The 18,664-nt window shown below is 39.9% G+C and overlaps 1 protein-coding gene across 1 annotated transcript in view; it reads right to left on the bottom strand.

Annotated features, from left to right (window-relative positions):
• The window catches only part of LOC134342547 (prolyl endopeptidase-like), a 182,915-nt gene that overhangs the window by 124,360 nt on the left and 39,891 nt on the right, over window positions 1-18,664 (bottom strand). The window contains exons 5-7 of the mRNA XM_063040827.1: window positions 9,256-9,465; window positions 5,574-5,695; window positions 844-949 (exon numbers count right to left, since the gene is read on the bottom strand). Coding sequence (XP_062896897.1) covers window positions 844-949; window positions 5,574-5,695; window positions 9,256-9,465 — 438 coding nt within the window. The remainder of the gene's footprint in view (window positions 1-843; window positions 950-5,573; window positions 5,696-9,255; window positions 9,466-18,664) is intronic.

Raw genomic sequence — 18,664 nt, 5'->3', positions numbered from 1 at the left:
TTGTATAGACTCCTACTGCTTCCTTCATAGCTCGTTCCACTTATTTACTACTATTTTTGTGAAAAAAAGTTTCCTGTCAGGTCCCTTTTAGAACTTTCTCCACTCACTTTAAACCTATGCCCTCAAGATTTGGATGGGTGATTTTGGTGATTCACTTCACCTTTCCTCTATATACCATATTATGTTAACTAACAGCAGGGAAAATACAGGGACATATATAATGCCTCATATATCTTTTAATGATCTGAGTTCACGGACACAGGATTCACAAATATCTCAACCTGGCTAGTATCTTGGCTTTACCAGTAATGCTTACATCTCACGAATGGAAAAAAAAAAGTTTGGTTATTTTGGCAAGTTACCAAGGTACTACTAGCACCTATACCTTGCCAATTGTGATCTTGGAAGTAACACTGGGAGATTCACTACTTCCAAGGCTAGATTTTAACGAAGAGACAACAGTGTTAAAAATACTCAGTGCTACAGGCAACAGCTCTGAAGACAGGAAGAGTTAATGTTTCAAGTGATAATGTTCATTTGTAACCTTCCTAATGAAGGATCGTCACCTGAATATTAATTCAGTTTCTCTCTCCAGAGGAGCCGTCTGATCTTCTGAGAGTTTCCGTTTCTGTTCATAGTTTAGATTTCTAGCAAATCTAGTCTATTTTTGCTTTCTGTAAAGAGATGATCTATTTTGACAACTTAAATTAGCTGCATTTATGAAGAAAGCAATACATCAAATGAAAAAAGTTGGAAAAGAATCATTACATTTGAGAAGAGAACTACATAATTACTGATGAGGAGCCTAGAATCGGCAAAGACCAAAATACCTTAAGTATTTACCTTTAATTCCATCAGGCAACTTTTTTAGATCACAGTACCAAAGTCGATTGACTGGGTCACAACCTTCTCGAATAGACAAGAGAACATACTGCCCATCATCTGATACCTGCATTAGAGACAAAAAATAAACAATGCAGTGGTTGCATTTAGTTAGTTAAATGAAATAGTTCTAAAAGATTTTTCTAAAACCATTATGCCAGTTAACAAGTTAAAATAACAAATTATCTGCCAAATTAGAGACGGGCTCAAATGAGGTATGTAAATAATTAAAAAATTAAGATTATCTATCCAAGCGGAACCAAGCATTACTTTTAATAATGTGGGACAGATGGTCGATTCACCCAAAGTCCAAAAGTAGCCTACATGATACAAAGCAACAACAAATCTTCTTTGTAATTATCTTCATTGCCCTGCTGTTTAATATTTTTACCTACACCAATTCCAAATCACTATCCAATGCATCTCATTCAAAATTCAACTATTCCTCCTTCCATTTAATTGCCTGATTATGGATCATCAATTTTGATTGCTGTTCGTTGATACTTTAGAAAAAGAACACAAACAGTACTTTAATCAAGATGTACCAAAAGGTCAGAACATTTTTCCCAAAGAGGAAAAAATGTGTCGATTTGGGTGCTATCTAAACATCTTCACTGTGACTCAGTTGCTCTCCAGCAGGTTAATTCCTCAGGTCTAGGTAAGAGGTAAATGATTCAAGAAGAATTATTGGTTATGTGACAGAATACATTTCAAGGTTATAGGGGGAAGTAAAAGAGGGATAGGACTATGTGTCTATACCAGCTCCAGCAGAATAATGAGCTGAATAACCTTTTTTGTGTGCTGTAATAAGCAGTAACATCACTCATACACAGAAGGATAACATTCTAACTGTCCCTTCTTGGAAGCACAATGCCCAACTTGTTGAAATATTGAGCAATACGCAGAAATACAATTAAGATATAAAGAGGTAAAATACCACTATGAGGGATAACCCAGTTTGATAATACCTACATTATATACAAATGCTGCAAACACAAAACTTCCACTTTTAAAATGTGGCATTCCTTAACTAATCATATCTATCTATATACACAATCATATCAAGGTCTATTAAGGTCATTTTACCATCCACAATTGTGTTTCAATTTGTTCAAAAAATCAGGCTTTATTAAGGGCTGCCCCTAACTAGACTGTCAAAAAGTTTCAAGCAGCATCAAGTAATTCAAGAGAAATAAGCACACAGAAATGCTCTTTATGCTGGTTACTGAAAGGACAAACTGATAAAAGTCACAGCAATAAACAAAATATAGCAAATCAAAGTAAAATCCGGGGGGGGGGGGGACTTTGTTTAACAATACTCTTTTCCACAGATGCTGCCTAGCCTGCTGAGCTCCCCCAGCATTTTGTGTGTGTTGTTTGACAATATTTTAGATGTCATGGTACACATTGGTACTAATGACATAGAGAAGGAATAACAGCCTGAAGAGTGAATATAGGGAGCTAGGTAGGAAACTAAAAAACATGACCTTAAGGGAGTAATCTCTGGAGTGCTGCTTGTGCCACTCATCAGTGAGGGTAAGAATAGGACGATTTGGTAGATGTTTGCGTGGCTGAAGAATTGGTGCAGGGATAGTGTTTCAGATTTGTGGATCATTGGGATCTCTTATGTGGAAGATAATGACATGTACAAAAAGAGACGGGTGCACCGGGACTCCAGGGGGCAGGTTTGCTACAGGTGTTGGGGAAGGTTTAAATTAGGATAACAGGGGGATGGGAACCAGAGTGATAGGTCAGAGGATGGAGCAGTTGGGGTAATGGTAGATGCAACACGTCTAAAGACTGTGAGGAAGGATAGGCATAAATGAAGACAGCTGAATGGGTGGAAATGCGTCCATTTTAATGTGAGCAGTATCAGGAACAAGAGTGATGAACTTAGATCATGGAACACTATGGAAGTAGTACATTGCGGCCATTACAGGGACTTGGCTGTTGGGTATTCCGGGGTTTAGGAGACGGAGGGAGGTAAAGATGTGGGGGTAGTGGCACTGCTAATCAGGGGTAGTATCACAGCTGCAGAAAGGAGGATGCTGTGGAAGGATTGTCCAGCGAACCAGTATGGGTGGAAGTTAGAAACAGGAATGAATAATCATTCTTTTAGGAGTATTCTATAGACACCCCCAGCCCCCACAATCACAACAGACACACCGAGGAGCAGTTTGAGGGGCAAATTTTGAAAATGTGCAAAAATAAATCAATTGCTTCATAGGTAACTTCAACTTCCTTAACATTGATTAACATCTCCTTAGCTTGAAAGGTTTAGATAGGGTAGAAATTACTGGGTGTGTTCACCAAAGATTTCTGACACTATGTGGACAGGCCAAATACAGTAGAGACCATACTAGATCCGCTACTAGGCAATGAACCTGGTCAGGTGATAGATCTCTCTGGGGATCAGCATTTCAGAGACAGCAACCACAACACTCTGACCTTTACCATAGCCATTTTCAGGGATAGCAGTAGAAAGTATGAAAAAATTATTTAATTGGGGGAGAGTAAATTATTATGCTGTTAGGCAGGAACTTGTGAGTGTAAATTGGGAAACATCTGTACTCATGGAAATGTACAATGGAAATGTGGAGGTTGTTTAGGGACCATTTGCATGGCGTTCCTATTGAGGTAGGGAAAGGATTGTAGGGTGAAGAAACCATGGTTAACAAGAGATGTGGTACATCTAGTCAAGAGGAAGAAAGAAGCTTACTTAAGGTTTAAGAAGCAAGGATCAGACATGGCTCTAGAGTTATAAGCTAGCCAGGAAGGAGCTTATTAAGGGATTTATGAAAGCATAAGGCAGCCTTGACAAATAGGATTAAGGAAAATTCCACGGTGTTCTACATGTATGTGAAGAACAGGAGGATGACTGGAGTAAGGGTACAATTGATCAGAAATAAAAAGAGGAAACATGCCTGGAGTCAGAGGTGGTCAGGGAGTTCCATAATGAATACTTTGCTTTGGTCTTCACCAGTGAGATGTACTTTTACAGCGTAGAACAGTTTAATATGCTGGTACATATCAACATGAGAAAAGAGGATGCGTTGAAACTTTAGAACAGGGTTTCTCAACTGGGGTTCCGCGAGAGAACATGACTGAAAAAACAAACATTGTTTTCTGAACTTCACGCGATGCTAGCACTCGCAGTGGTGGGCAATGACCGAGCAGCTCTGTTTGCTGTAAATTCTATCTTTCTATCTATCTATCTATCTATTAATTAATTAAACGCAGGGGTTCCCCCGAGACCTGAAAATTATTTCAAGCATTCCTCCAGGGCATAAAGGTTGAAAAGGGCTGTTTTAGAACATCATTAAGATAGACAAGTCCTCGAGGCAGAACAGGATATACTCTAGGCTACTAGAGAAAGCAAAGGAAGAAATTGCTGCGCCTTCGACAATGATCTTTGCATCCTCACTGATCACAGGAGTAGTACCTGAAGATTGGAGGGTGGCAAGTATTCCTTTCTCCAACAAAGGTAATAGGAAAGATCATGGGAATTATAGACCAGTGAGTGTTACCTCAGTGGTCAGCAAGCTATTGGAGAGGATTAAAGAGAAACACATTTATGAGCTTTTGGAGAAACATGGTCTGATTAGGGATAGTGAGCATGTGTTTGTGAGGGGCAGGTTGTACTTTATGAACTTGACTGAGTTCTTCAAAGGCAGTGACAAAACATGTTGATGAAGGTAGAGCAATGGATGTGGTGTATATGGATTTTACTGAGGTGTTCAACAAGGTTCCCCATGGTGGGCTCATTCAGAAAGTCAGAAGGCATTGGATCCACAGAAACTTGTCTGTGTGGATTCAGAACAGGTTTGCCATAGAAGGCAGGGGGTGATTGTAGAAAGAGCGTACTCTTCCTAGAGGTTGGTGACCAGCAGAGTTCCATAGTTCTGGAAACCCTGCTCTTTGTGACTTTTATAAATGACTTGGATGAAGAAGTTGAAGGGTGGGTTAGTAAGCTTGAAGATGAGTAACTGGTGATGTGGATAGCGTAGAAGGTTGTTGTATGTCCATAGATCCCTCAACGTGGTCACATATGTTGATAGGGTGGTTAAGGAGGTGTATGGTACATTGGCTTTCATTAACTGGGGATTTTGTGTTCAAGAGTCGCGAGGTAATGTGCAGCGCTATAAAGCTCTGGTTAGACCACACGAAGTATCGTGTACAGTTCTGGTCCTCTCATTAAAGAAAGCATGTGGAAGCTTTAGAGATGGTGTAGCAGAGGAAATTTAACAAAATGCTGCCTGGATTAGAGAACATGTCTTATGAGAATAAGTTGAGCGAGCTAGGGCATTTTGCTTTGGAGCAAAGGAGAATGAGAGATGACTTAAGAGGTGTACGAGATGATAAGAGGCATACATACAGTGGACAGCCAGCATCTTATTCCCCAGGCTAATACAAAAGGGCATAATTTTATGTTGATTGGAGGAAAATATACAGGAGATGTCAGAGGTAGTTTTATTTTTTTTTAAAAAGCACAGAGTGGTAGGTGCATGGAACATGCTGCCAGAGGTGGTGGTAGCGGCAGATACATCAGCATCATTTAAGAGCCTCTTAGATCGACACATGGATGAAATAAAAACGGAGGGCTATTTATTATGGAAGCATTAGATTGATCTTGGAGTACTTTAAATGGTTGGCACAACATTGTGGGCCAAAAAGTATGTACTGCGCTGTACCTCAGCTCCACCCATCCATTTTGGATTGTCTGGAAATTCAGCACATAATATATCTTCAGACTGTAGAAATCCCAGCTTGTGGTAGTACAATTTCTGGTGGAGGTTCACAGAAGTTTCAGTACCTGATAAGGAATGACAAAAAATGAGGTTGTGTCATTTTCATAATTTAAAATCAAAAAGTCTCAAATCAGAATCAGGTTCATTATCACCGGCATGTGACGTGAAATTCGTTAACTTAGCAAGTTCATGCAAAACAATCTGTTTACTCATAATAGAAAAGTAAAAAAAACCCACCATATTTTAAAAAGACTGAGAAGAATAGTGCAAAAGACCAAACAATTACATAAAAACATTAGTATTAAAAAACTAGCACATTAATCTATTGGAATTAATCTTGTTTATCTTTGCAGGAAGGATTTGTTCAACACTTAGAGATAGCTTGTAGATTTGTATATTGGATGGAGTTAGTTTAATAGCTGAATTGTCTATTCCCAGAATATGCTTGAGTTGGATGTATCAATGACAATGTTGATTAACTTCTGCCATGTTACAAGATGAGGCGTGTCTACCAAATGACTGTCAAAAAATTGAAATGACAGACTTGCATTTCCAAAAGGGACAAGAAAACAATGATGAAAATCAGTTTTCTTTACTGGGAGTTACCAACCCTGTTTCCACAGTTTAACCAAATGGCCCTTATCTTAAAATTACATGGGTTTCCTGGAGGTGGTCCCATTTCTTCACAAACCCCCAAACCATTATGATTGTTAGGTTAAATGGCCACAGTAAATTGATCCTAGAATGCATGTGAGTGGTGAATCTCGGGAGTGGGGAATACGTTGATGAAAATATGGGAGAATAAAGTAGGATTAATGTAAATGGGTGTTTGATAAGAGGTGTGGATGTATTGGGCTGAAGTGGTCCTTTTCTGTGTTATGTCGGTACTAGATTATGAAAACTAGTTTTAGGTTGGTCTGCTTATGTGTAGAATATTGGAGTGGGGGAGCTGTGATTTGATCAGTTTTGAATTGTTAAGAGGATCATGAGGAAATATAGAAATTATTTCCACTGGTTTAGGAAATTAAGATATGGGCAAAACACATGCAACCCACGTTCAATGCTGACCTCTAGTCTCCGCAGGTTTTCTTTGTGACTGCCTTAGGTAGATGGCAGGAGAATCAGATAAGAAATACTGGGTCAAACAATGGGGCAAATGGCCCCGTTTTGAGCTAAATATGAGCAAATATTAACAATTTCCTTTCTCACACAATTTTGATTCTGTGGACAAAGTGCAAGTGGTTCACCAAGGAGTTGAGGACTCTCGGATCTGCAAAGGATCATGTCTGGAAATGGCAGTTAAATAAAGCCCTGAAAGTGCAAAAGTCCCTTATAAGGATCGGCTGGAGAGACACTTCAATGATAGCCAGGTATTCTGGAGTTTCCTGCAAAAGTCTTACCAACTTCAAATAGAAGTGCTTCCAAGTCTCTCCCTCCCCTACCTTGGCCAATCAGATCAATCAGTTTTATTGCTGGTTTGAAAAAGACTATCAACCATCTATCTGTTCTCATTTCCTTTGATCCTAACGTGCTGAGCCCCTACCTCCTCCCTCCCTTTCACAACCACTCCAATGTCACCATCCCCCTCACCCCATTCACTTCCTTCAGCTTCCCTCTTTCCCCTCCCTCCAGCCTATCCTATATTTTCTGTGAGGCAAGAAGACTTTTGCAAACTATTTGGAAAACAGAACATTAGGAAAGCTGCAGTCCGTGATGGTGTCTCACCTGGTACTCTAAGGCACTGTGCAGATCAGCTAGTACTTGCCATCACTGAGATACTTCACACCTCCTTGCAATTATGCAGGATTCCGGACTGCTTTAAGGTTGCTACAATCATTCCAGTTCCCGAGAAAGACAAGATCACAGGACTTGATTATAAGCCAATCGCTATGACTTCAGTAGTTATGAAAACCTTTGAACGTCTGATGTTGGTCTACCTTAAGTCCATTACTGATCCTCTTCAGAACCTGCTACAGTTTGCCTTTAGAGCAAATTGCTTGGTTGAGGATGGAGTTAACTTGTGTCTTCATTATGTTCTTCAACAATTGGACTTCCCCCAACACCTATGTGAGGATCTGCTTTGTGGATTTTAGCTCCACTTTCAACACTATTTTTCTGGAGTTGCTCCACAGGAAGCTAACCAGCTAGTTGTACCCTACGGTATCTGTCAGTAGATTACAAACTTCCTGACAGGAAGGAAGCAGTATGTCAGGCTGGGCTCCTATGTGACCTGCTACCAAAGAGCAGCATGGTGTGCTCATAACAACTTGGAACTTAATGCAATCAATACAGTGGAAATGAGGATTGACTTCTGCTGACACTTCCCCACCTGCCCTCCCCCACCTCACCCCTGAAATGAATGGTCAGGCAGTGTCTGTGGTTGAGTCATTCAAATTCCTGGGGACAGCCAGTACCAATACATTTAAGTGGGACAAGCACATTACACTCATCACTAGGAAAGCCCAGCAGAGATTATATTTCCTACGACAGCATGGGAAATTTAACTTCTCAGAGTGTATCCTGATAAACTTTTACTTAGCCATCATTGAGCATGTTGTGACCACCTCCGTCACCATTTGGCTCCTCACCACCTCCTCCCTCTCCAAGTCTGCAGTGAGTGGTTTGCTCAGTGGAGATCGTTGGATGTCAGGTACCAACATTAGAAAGCCTGTTCATGGCCAGAGTGAAGTAAAGAGCTAAAGAAATATATTACTGCCAATTCCACCCACCCTAGCAGTTATTTATTCACCAAATTGCCATCAGGGAGACACTACAAGTCCATCACCACCAGGATTACACGTAATCTCCGAAGCACCTTTCCTTTAGCTATCCAGCTTCTCAACAAAACTCACTCAGGTGTAATCCCTAACTACCCCTTCACAACATCCATTAAATAGGCTTTCTGCTCTCCTTGTTCTGTTGATAATTAATTAATTGTTTATATGCTCACATTTATTAAAGTTTGATTATTGATATTTGTACATGTGACTGTTCTAATTGTGGATTGCTCATGGCTGTTTGCACTATTGTCTTATAAATTGTTGGTTGTTTTTGTGTTGTCTGTTATGGTCAGGTTGTGTGTTTGGCACCGAACCATACCATAACAGACATACTGTTTCACATACTGGCAATAAAGTGATTCTGATAAGAAAACAATTTGTAATGCAATCAAAATGCTGGAGAAGTTCCTCCAGCATTTTATGAGTGTCGCTCAAGAATTTTCAGCATCTGCAGAATCTCTTCTGTTCTCTCCTCTGTGTGTACCTGTAGAAGATATACATACAGTACAATAGGGTCTTTTAAGAGGCTGTTAGATAGGTACATGGAGCTTAGAAAAATAGAGGGCTATGCGGTAGGGAAATTCTAGGCGGTTTCTAGAATAGGTTACATGGTCGGCACAATATTGTGGGCTGAAGAGCCTGTAATGTGCTGGAGATTTTCATACGCTTCATGTAAAATGCTGGAGGAACTAAGCAGGCCAGGCAGCATCTGTGAAAAAAAGTAGTCGACGTTTCAGGCCGAGACCTTCGAAACGCTGACTCTACTTCTCTTTCCCCAGCTGACTTCCTCCAGCACCGTGTGTGTTGCTAGTTTTCAATATTGGTTTCAAAAGAACTCGTCTTACCATCGCTTTTTCCATCTTGCTTCAAGTAACAGTTATAAAATATTCCCTTCGCATCATGGGTCCAGGCCATGCAGCTGAATTTCACTCGTTCCAAAATATCTGAAAGTTCTGTAGCACCATCAACTTTTAAGAATTTAATCATTACCCAATCTGATCCACTTGTACTTAGTCCATATGCAAAGTATTCACCATCTTCAGTGAATGCATAACCTGTAATCAGAAGTAAATGGAATAATTGAAACAAATATGTATTTAATAAAGACAGATGTTCAAAAATTGTGCACAAGAAATCCTCAGAAAAGATCAATCAAGTCAATGTATTATTAGGCACTTTTCCCTGCCCCTGTTTAGTTTCAAATATACAAGCACTTGTAAACTCTTTGACATCTGTCAAACAGACATTACAACAACTACAGTTTGCTGCTTGCTTCATAGCGTTGGACACAATACACCTCAGTCTGCAGTTAAGTCTTGCACACAGACGGCAGAGTTACTTGACATTGCACAAAACAGAACATTAGTTGATTTTTGCTCATTATTTCCTGCTCTCCACACCTCCAACTCCCCAGACACATGCCAAGGGAGTTGAAAGGATGCACAGCAACTCCAATGTGCTCAAAGTAATTCTATTCACAGGCACCGAACAAGACAACTAAAATCAAGTCGAAAAATGTCTATAAAGATCATATCATAGTCATGGTCATACTTTATTGATCCCGGGGGGAAATTGGTTTTCATTACAGTTGCACCATAAATAATAAGTAGTAATAAAACCATAAATAGTTAAATAGTAATATGTAAATTATGCCAGGAAATGAGTCCAGGACCAGCCTATTGGCTCAGGGTGTCTGGCCCTCCAAGAGAGGAGTTGTAAAGTTTGATGGCCACAGGCAAGAATAACTTCCTATGACGCTCTGTGTTGCATCTCAGTGGAATGAGTCTCTGGCTAAATGTACTCCTGTGCCCACCCAGTACATTATGTAGTGGATGGGAGACATTGTCCAAAATGGCATGCAACTTGGACAGCATCCTCTTTTCAGACACCACTGTCAGAGAGTCCAGTTCCATCCCCACAACATCACTGGCCTTATGAATGAGTTTGTTGATTCTGTTGGTGTCTGCTACCCTCAGCCTGCTGCCCCAGCACACAACAGCAAACATGATAGCACTGGCCACCACAGACTCGTAGAACATCCTCAGCATCGTCCGGCAGATGTTAAAGGACCTCAGTCTCCTCAGGAAATAGAGACGGCTCTGACCCTTCTTGTAGACAGCCTCAGCGTTCTTTGACCAGTCCAGTTTATTGTCAATTCGTATCCCCAGGTATTTGTAATCCTCCATGTCCACACTGACCCCCTGGATGAAATCAGCAACAATTCTCAAGAACAAACTTTTTTTTTGCAACTTTAGCAATTTCATGAATATAACTTAGCAGCTGAACAACTCTGCAAAGAGAAATGGTTCTTTCCAAAATTCATGGCTTGAGAGTTTTTCAATAAATTCTAATTAAAAATATTTTGATTATTCCAAAATTAATCAAATGAAAATGTCAGGCAAAGGTGCAGGGAAAGAGTTAATTGTGATTCCTCATTGATACATGCCAAAGAAAGATGGAAACTCAAAGTCAAGATGGTGTCAGCTTGGAATGTGGTGATTGTCTGGAGATGAGGATCAGTGCACATCCCCGAGATGAGATAATGAAGACCGTTTTCCTCCTTACAGACCTGTTGTCTCTGTTTTCCTATATTAGGTGTCTGGGCTGAAGTTTGGAAGGGATAAGGAGATCCCACCAAGGGATTTGAAAAGTATTGGAGTGATAATTATGTTTGAAGGAATCATAAAGGGCATAAAAAGAGGAAGGGGTGGAGGGAGAGCTCCATCTTAGGCTTGGTTACAACAGGCGCTAGTGCTATGAGTTGGAGATAGAAAGTGAGAAATAGATGCAGAGAGAAAAGGCTGTGTGACAGGTTGTCGGATCTGTGGACATTGTAGAGATCAGCTTATTAAGTGTGAATGATAAGCATTTTCTTTTCTGCTCTACTCATTTGTCATCGTTAGTTTCTCTTTCTGCATTGCATTTGTGCTAGTTCTAAAAAAGTGTTCATTGTGACCTTAAAGTGTTTATTGTGCAGAGCTTCCTTTAGTTTGCAAATATATATGTAAATACCCTGAGGTGAATCAGGAAAGAACACATAACAAATTTTAAACAAATGTTACATTAGTCTAACAAATCAACTTACAAAAACTAAATCCTGTGCACTCAAAATCTTGAAAAATTTCCAATCATCCAAATCACCATATTAAAAAAACAGCGGATACTTCTGACTTTCTGTTTGCCATTTGGTTTACTCGGACCATCAGCTTTTTCCCCTCACCTGCTTTTTTTAAATATATGTATACAAGGTTCATCTGCTCCTCTACTAACATACAGCAAGTGTACTTTCACATTCTTACATAAAAGAACCACTATATTACATTTATCACCCACTTTTCATCAACTGAGTCCACGAGCTTTTACATTCTTCACAATTATCCACACTGATACATTTGGCAGGGATTAGGCACTTTACTAACCAAACTGAGACACTATCTTTTACTCTTGTCTTGCTTCACCTAATCCCTGTTTGCTCTGCCATTCTTCCTTCAAATTCATTGTGCAACATCACTATTCCTGGGGATACTGCATAATCCCTATTTCAACCAAGTTGAAAACATCAGCATTTCCTTCCCTGTTGTGTAACTACATTTCTCACTACATAATTGAACATTTCAGTTAGATGTTCCTAAAAGACACAAAACAACATGGTCTGAATAATATATACAAAGATCAAATTAGACCTTAATCTCAAGTTTTTAGACATGGTGCAATTATTTTTAAATAATTAAGCATGTATTAATAAACTAATCTCCTGCCTCAAAATTAATGCAATGAGTGCCCCTTTAATTGTATCTTCAGCAGACAAAATTAGAGGACTAACTTACTGATTTGGCCAATGATAGTGGTGTCATCAGCAAACTTGAATATGGCATTGGAGTGGTACATAGCCACATAATCATAGGTATAAAGCGAGTAGAGTGGGGGGGCTAAGCTCACAGCCCTGTGTGCACCTGTGCTGACGGAGATCGTGGAGGAGATAAATAAATCACTAACATGAATATTTTCATTTTTCAATGGCTGAATTAAAGAACTGAAGCAACTCTGCTCAGATACTTATATAAAAAAAAACACCTGTCAAATGTTGTATTAATTGGTTCTGATTTGACAATCACTTAAGGAAATGAAGAGCAGCAGAATTGAAGGCAGAGTGCATTTTTGCACCAGTGAGGTTAATTTTCAAGACTATATACAGTTGACTTGCTGCACTTATGAACTCTCATCATCACATTTGGCGTAAATTTCTCACCATGCATATTAATAACTCTGATGGAGGAATATAATTAGAAACTTGCAGATGGTATCAAATATGGAAGAACTACAAGTCCTGTAAACAGGAAGAGGTTATAACAACTGTGGAAGAACAGTGCATAGGTGTCTCTATACAAAGAGTCAAAAACCATTTTACCATCAGTATTCCATTTGCTTTTTACCACAGGGAGTTCAAAATCAATCAGATGAAATTTGGTTTCTATTCCTACAAGTTTAGAAGGGTGTGTATTTGAGGTCGCTCAAATTGAGGAACCAATATCTATAGAGTGGCGCCCAAGTTGGGATACCTGTTCAATAGCAAGTTAATATTGTAGTTACTTTCCAATATTCTAGATCAGTGGTTCCCAAGCTTTTCTCCGCTTACCGCCCCTTGGTTCCCAGACCACATCCCAGCATTCCCTCTCCCTTTCCAGCTGTTACATAAAACCTACAACGTATTTTGATACACAATGCAGAATGAAAGGAAACAGGAACTGCAAATACAGAGCCGTGAAGAATAATTCCAAAAAATACTCAAATCTATTGTATTTAAAGCGACAAATAAAATTATTTCTTTATTTAATTAAAGATAATTTTATTTAATTAAAAACAATTTTCAATTTTAAAGTGCAAATTAACAAGTTTAGAGCCAACCTTACAACTGTTCACTACTTCATTGCTTTTTCACCTTTCAGTGAGACGGATGGGCTTGCTGCAGTGATATCAGCTTCTCAATATCAGGCTGAATGTCACTCAGGAGTCTCAGATTCCCATGTTCAGTAGCTTGCAGTCTGTTTCATTATGTTGAAAGAAGTTGGGTAACCACACTGAAACCAAGCTCCGCTAAATATGATGGTGAAAAAGCAATAAAGAAAATCTTGACCTTTTTCCACAGTGCACAATAGCATTCAGAGATTTCTTTCTGCAACCGAAAGTCTTGATATCATTTTTTGAACTTTGGCTTCAGCTCGAAGTAATTTTGTAGCAAAAACAGTTCTTCCTCCATCTTTCCTGTTAGTTCCTCATCATGTGTTCAGGAATGGGTTTACTACCCAATCTGGAACTTGGATCAAGAGAAGATCCTGAAATCTCACTGACATGTCTTTCCTTACGCAGCTCACCCAGGTGGGCACAGTATACTTGAAGATCATCATCTGGTATTTTTCCTTCCTATTCCAACTCAGAGGCTCAGAAAATGGAAAATGTCGTGATGGCCAATGTTGCATTTAAATAGTTCACTTGACTGATTTGACTTTTATAAGATTCACATCATTTCCTTGCAATTGAAGTTTTAATTAAACTGTGAATAATTCTGACAAATAAGCAATGTCAAGCCTAATATTCTTGAGTTGATTACTGAATGAAGCATTTGATCCTTCAAAGAGTTTTATCAGTTTCATAAAGTGCATGAAAGTGTCTCAGGTAGTTTCCTTTGAGAGCCATTTGACCTCTGTATGCAACAACAGCAAGCACTCTAACTGTTCATCACTCTCAATACAAAGCTCTCGAAATAGTCAAGAACTGAGAGCATAGGACTTGATTTTATTTACCACTGTGACAACAGTATTTAATGATTTGTCCAGCTGATCACTTAGGTTCTTTGTGACAAGATATTGTCTGCAAATTACACAGTGAATGATAAATATGCTAGTTACAGCTTTTTTCAAGAAAGTAACAATTCCACAGTGAGGTCTTGTCATTGATGGTGCCCATCTATTGCACAAGCAAGAATGTTGGCAAGCAGAATGTCCTTCTCTGAAAAATTGTTCAACAACCTGAAATAGTGACTCCACCTTCCTATCTGTTTTTAGTCCCCTTGCAAATAACAACTCTTGAACTATGCTTTTATATTTTATTAAAGAACCATAACCACGAAGCAAAGGTTTGTTGTCTGGCAAAGTTCACTCATCCTACTGCAGAGCACACCCTGTTGTCCAAAGTATACTTGTTCTGCTGAGCAAGGTAGATGGCATAACATGTTTTCGTCTTGGAACAGTTGTTGTTCAGTGGAATCGCTTTAATTATTTGGTCTGGTGACTTGTGCAAAACTGTATTCAGAACCTCCCTTACTGCTGGCAGAATTCGTTCTTCTCCAATTGTATGGGGCTTTCCAGATTTAACAATTAGAAATGAAATGATGTATGAAGCATGCAAACCTTTCAATGCTTTGTTGTGAAATGCTGGTAAACATGTTTTGAAGTGCTCCACATTTCTGAAAGCTTTCATGAGGTGATTCAAAATAGGTCAAGTTCTTGTTTGCTTTATCAGAGTGTATTCTCTTCAAGCATTCAAGGAGCCTTCAAATGTGGTCAAGACCATTCAGAAGGGCAGTTTCTGAACTTTATCCCATTGAACGGCAAACCCTAACTCATAGTCATACTTTATTGATCCCGAGGGAAATTGGTTTTCGTTACAGTTGCACCATAAATAATAAATAGTAATAGAACCATAAATAATTAAATAGTAATATGTAAATTATGAAGTAAGTCCAGGACTAGCCTATTGGCTCAGGGTGTCTGACCCTCCAAGGGAGGAGTTGTAAAGTTTGATAGCCACAGGCAGGAATGACTTCCTATGATTCTCTATGCTGCATCTCGGTGGAATGAGTCTCTGGCTGAATGTACTCCTGTGTCCACCCAGTACATTATGTAGTGGATGGGAGACATTGACCAAGATGGCATGCAACTTGGACAGCATCCTCTTTTCAGACACCACCGTGAGAGAGTCCAGTTCCATCCCCACAACATCACTGGCCTTACAAATAAGTTTGTCGATTCTGTTGGTGTCTGCTACCCTCAACCTGCTGCCCCAGCACACAACAGCAAACGTGATAGCACTGGCCACCACAGACTCGTAGAACATCCTCAGCATCGTCCGGCAGATGTTAAAGGACCTCAGTCTCCTCAGGAAATAGAGACGGCTCTGACCCTTCTTGTAGACAGCCTCAGTGTTCTTTGACCAGTCCAGTTTATTGTCAATTCGTACCCCCAGGCATTTGTAATCCTCCACCATGTCCACACTGACCCCCTGGATGGAAACAGGGGTCACCGGTACCTTAGCTCTCCTCAGGTCTACCACCAGCTCCTTAGTCTTTTTCACATTAAGCTGCAGATAATTCTGCTCACACCATGTGACAAAGTTTCCTACGGTAGCCCTGTACTCGGCCTCATCTCCCTTGCTGATGCATCCAACTATGGCAGAGTCATCCGAAAACTTCTGAAGATGACAAGACTCTGTGTAGTAGTTGAAGTCCGAGGTATAAATGGTGAAGAGAAAGGGACAAACTCCCATCGCCCACCTTTGGGAACCAATGTTCTAGATGCTTTAATAACTGCTTTGTTAATTATTCACTTCATTACAGAATTAGCAGTATTTACTAATAGAACTAGCAAATGCTGGTTTTTGCCAGAGAAGACCGTACGACATGGGTGCAGAATTAGGCTATTCGGCCCATTGGACTGCCCTACCCATTCCATCATGGCTAATTTATTACTCCTCTCAACCCCATTTTCCTTCCTTCTTCCCATGACCTTTGACACCCTGACTAATCAAGAACTCGTCAACCTTCGCTTTAAATATACCCAAAGACTTGGCCTTCACAGTCATCTCTGACAAGGGGTTCCATAGATTCGCCATCCTCTGGCCGAAGTAATTCCTGCTCATATCTGTTCTAAATAGATATCCATCTAATCCAAGGCTGTGCCCTCTAATCCTAGACTCACCCACTATAGGAAACATCCTCCCCACATTAGCTCCATCTAGGTCTTTCAATGTTCAGTAGGTTTCAATGAGGTACCCCTAACTCTTCTAAACTCCAGCAGGTACAGGCCCAGGGCCATCAAATGCTCATAGGTTAACCCTTTCTTTCCCAGAACCATCCCCATGAACATCCTCGGCACCCACTCCAATACCAGCACATCTTTTCATAGACAAGGAACTCAGAACTGCTCACATATTCCAGGTGTGGTCTGACCAATGCCTTATAAAGTCTCAGTGTTACATCCTTTCTCTTATCTTCTAGTCCTCTCCAACTGAATGCTAACATTGCATTTGCCTTCCTTATCACCAAATCTATCTGCAAATTAACCTTTAGGAAATCCTGTACAAGGAATCCCAAGTAGTGTTGCACCTCTGATTTTTGAATTTTCTCCCAATTTAAAAAATAGTCTGCACGTTTATTCCTCTACTACAGTACATGATCAGAGAAGGCAGGTGTACGGGGTTGTGTAGCAACTGGGATCAGCCATGATGGAATGGCGGAGCAGACTCAATGGACTAAATGGCCTAGTTCTACTCCTACGTCTTAAGGTCATACATTTCCCTACACTATACTCCACGTGCCACTTCTTTGCCTATCGTCCCAATCTGTCCAAATCCTTCTGCAGACTTCCTGCTTCCTCAACACTACCTGCTCCTCCACCTATCTTCGTATTATTTGCAAACTTGGCCACAAAGGCATTAATTCTGTCAGCCAAATCATTGACACAAAACGTGAAAAGTAGCGGTCCCATCACTGACCCCTGTGAAACACCACTAGTCACTGGCAGCCAACCAGAAAAGGTCCGCCATATTCCTACTCTTTGCCTCCTGCCAGTTAGCCAATCTTCTATCCATGCTGGTATCTCTTCTGTAATACCATGGGCTCTCATCTTGGTGCTGCACACGAAACTGCTTAACTTGTCAAAGGCCTTCTGAAAATCTAAATAAACAACATCCGGTTTCCTCCCACATTCCAGATAGGTTTATTGGTAATTGTAAATTGTCCCATGCTTAGGTTAGGGTTAATCGGGGTCGTGTGTTTCTGGGTTAGCATGGCTTGAAGGGACAGAAGGGCCTACTCCATGCTGTACTGCTAAATAAAAGTAAATAATGTTGAGCAATAATTATACAATGTGTAAAACAGTAGCATACAAGTTAATGTACACAAATGAGATATCACTGAAGTAGGCAATATTCATTGGCAAACCACATAAAACCTCATCATTAACAACCCTTTCATCAAAAGGGAAGAGTGTGGTGGTAGGGGCAGGATGCGTCAATCAGTAAGAAAAAAAAATCAGTAGTGCTTAGCTTTGTTCATGATGGTTTGCAAATGAGATGAAGTCACATTGGACTTTGTTTGATCAATCAACTAAGTAATGGGAAATAAGCTTTCCATATAACAAGAAAGCCCCAAATCATCTTCCCGTGACCTTCATCTGAATCATACAGCTCTATATACTGTAACTAGCAGTTTGTGGAACTTACAGACTGGTAGTTCTACTAAACCAGTCAAATTCTGTACAGTCAAGAATTAGTTATAATTCATGAATTGAAGATTTTGTTTTGTATTACAATGTCACTAATAATTTCTAGCAAGTAAAATAAACAAATGTGAAAACGTGTGGTATGGTGTCCAACTTCTCAACATACAGGCTGCCACTGGAACACAACCTACAGACACCCATGTACATGTATGGACAACAAAAACATCAGAATCAGGTTTATTATCACCGGCACATGACATGAAATTTGTTAACTTAGCAGCAGCAGTTCAATGCAATACATAATCTAGCAGAGAGAGAGAAAATAATAATAATAAAGTAAAACATAATAATAAACAAGTAAATCAATTACGTGTATTGAAGATTTTTTAAAATGTGCAAAAAACAGAAATACTGTATATTAAAAAAAAACTGAGGTAGTGTCAAAGCTTCAATGTCCATTTAGGAATCGGATGGCAGAGGGGAAGAAGCTGTTCCCGAATTGCTGAGTCTTCAGGCTTCTGTATGTCCTACCTGATGGTAACAGCAAGAAAAGGGCATGCCCTGGGTGCTGGACGGCCTTAATAATGGACGCTGCTTTTCTGAGACACCGCTCCCTAAAGATGTCCTGGGTACTTTGTAGGCTAGTGCCCAAGATGGAGCTGACTAGATTTACAACCTTCTGCAGCTTCTTTTGGTCCTGTGCAGTAGCCACTCCATACCAGACAGTGATGCAACCTGTCAGAATGTTCTCCATGGT

Source organism: Mobula hypostoma, chromosome 2 (assembly GCF_963921235.1).
Source record: "Mobula hypostoma chromosome 2, sMobHyp1.1, whole genome shotgun sequence".
Taxonomy (NCBI): Eukaryota; Metazoa; Chordata; class Chondrichthyes; order Myliobatiformes; family Myliobatidae; genus Mobula; species Mobula hypostoma.
This window is presented reverse-complemented; position numbering and strand designations above follow the sequence as displayed.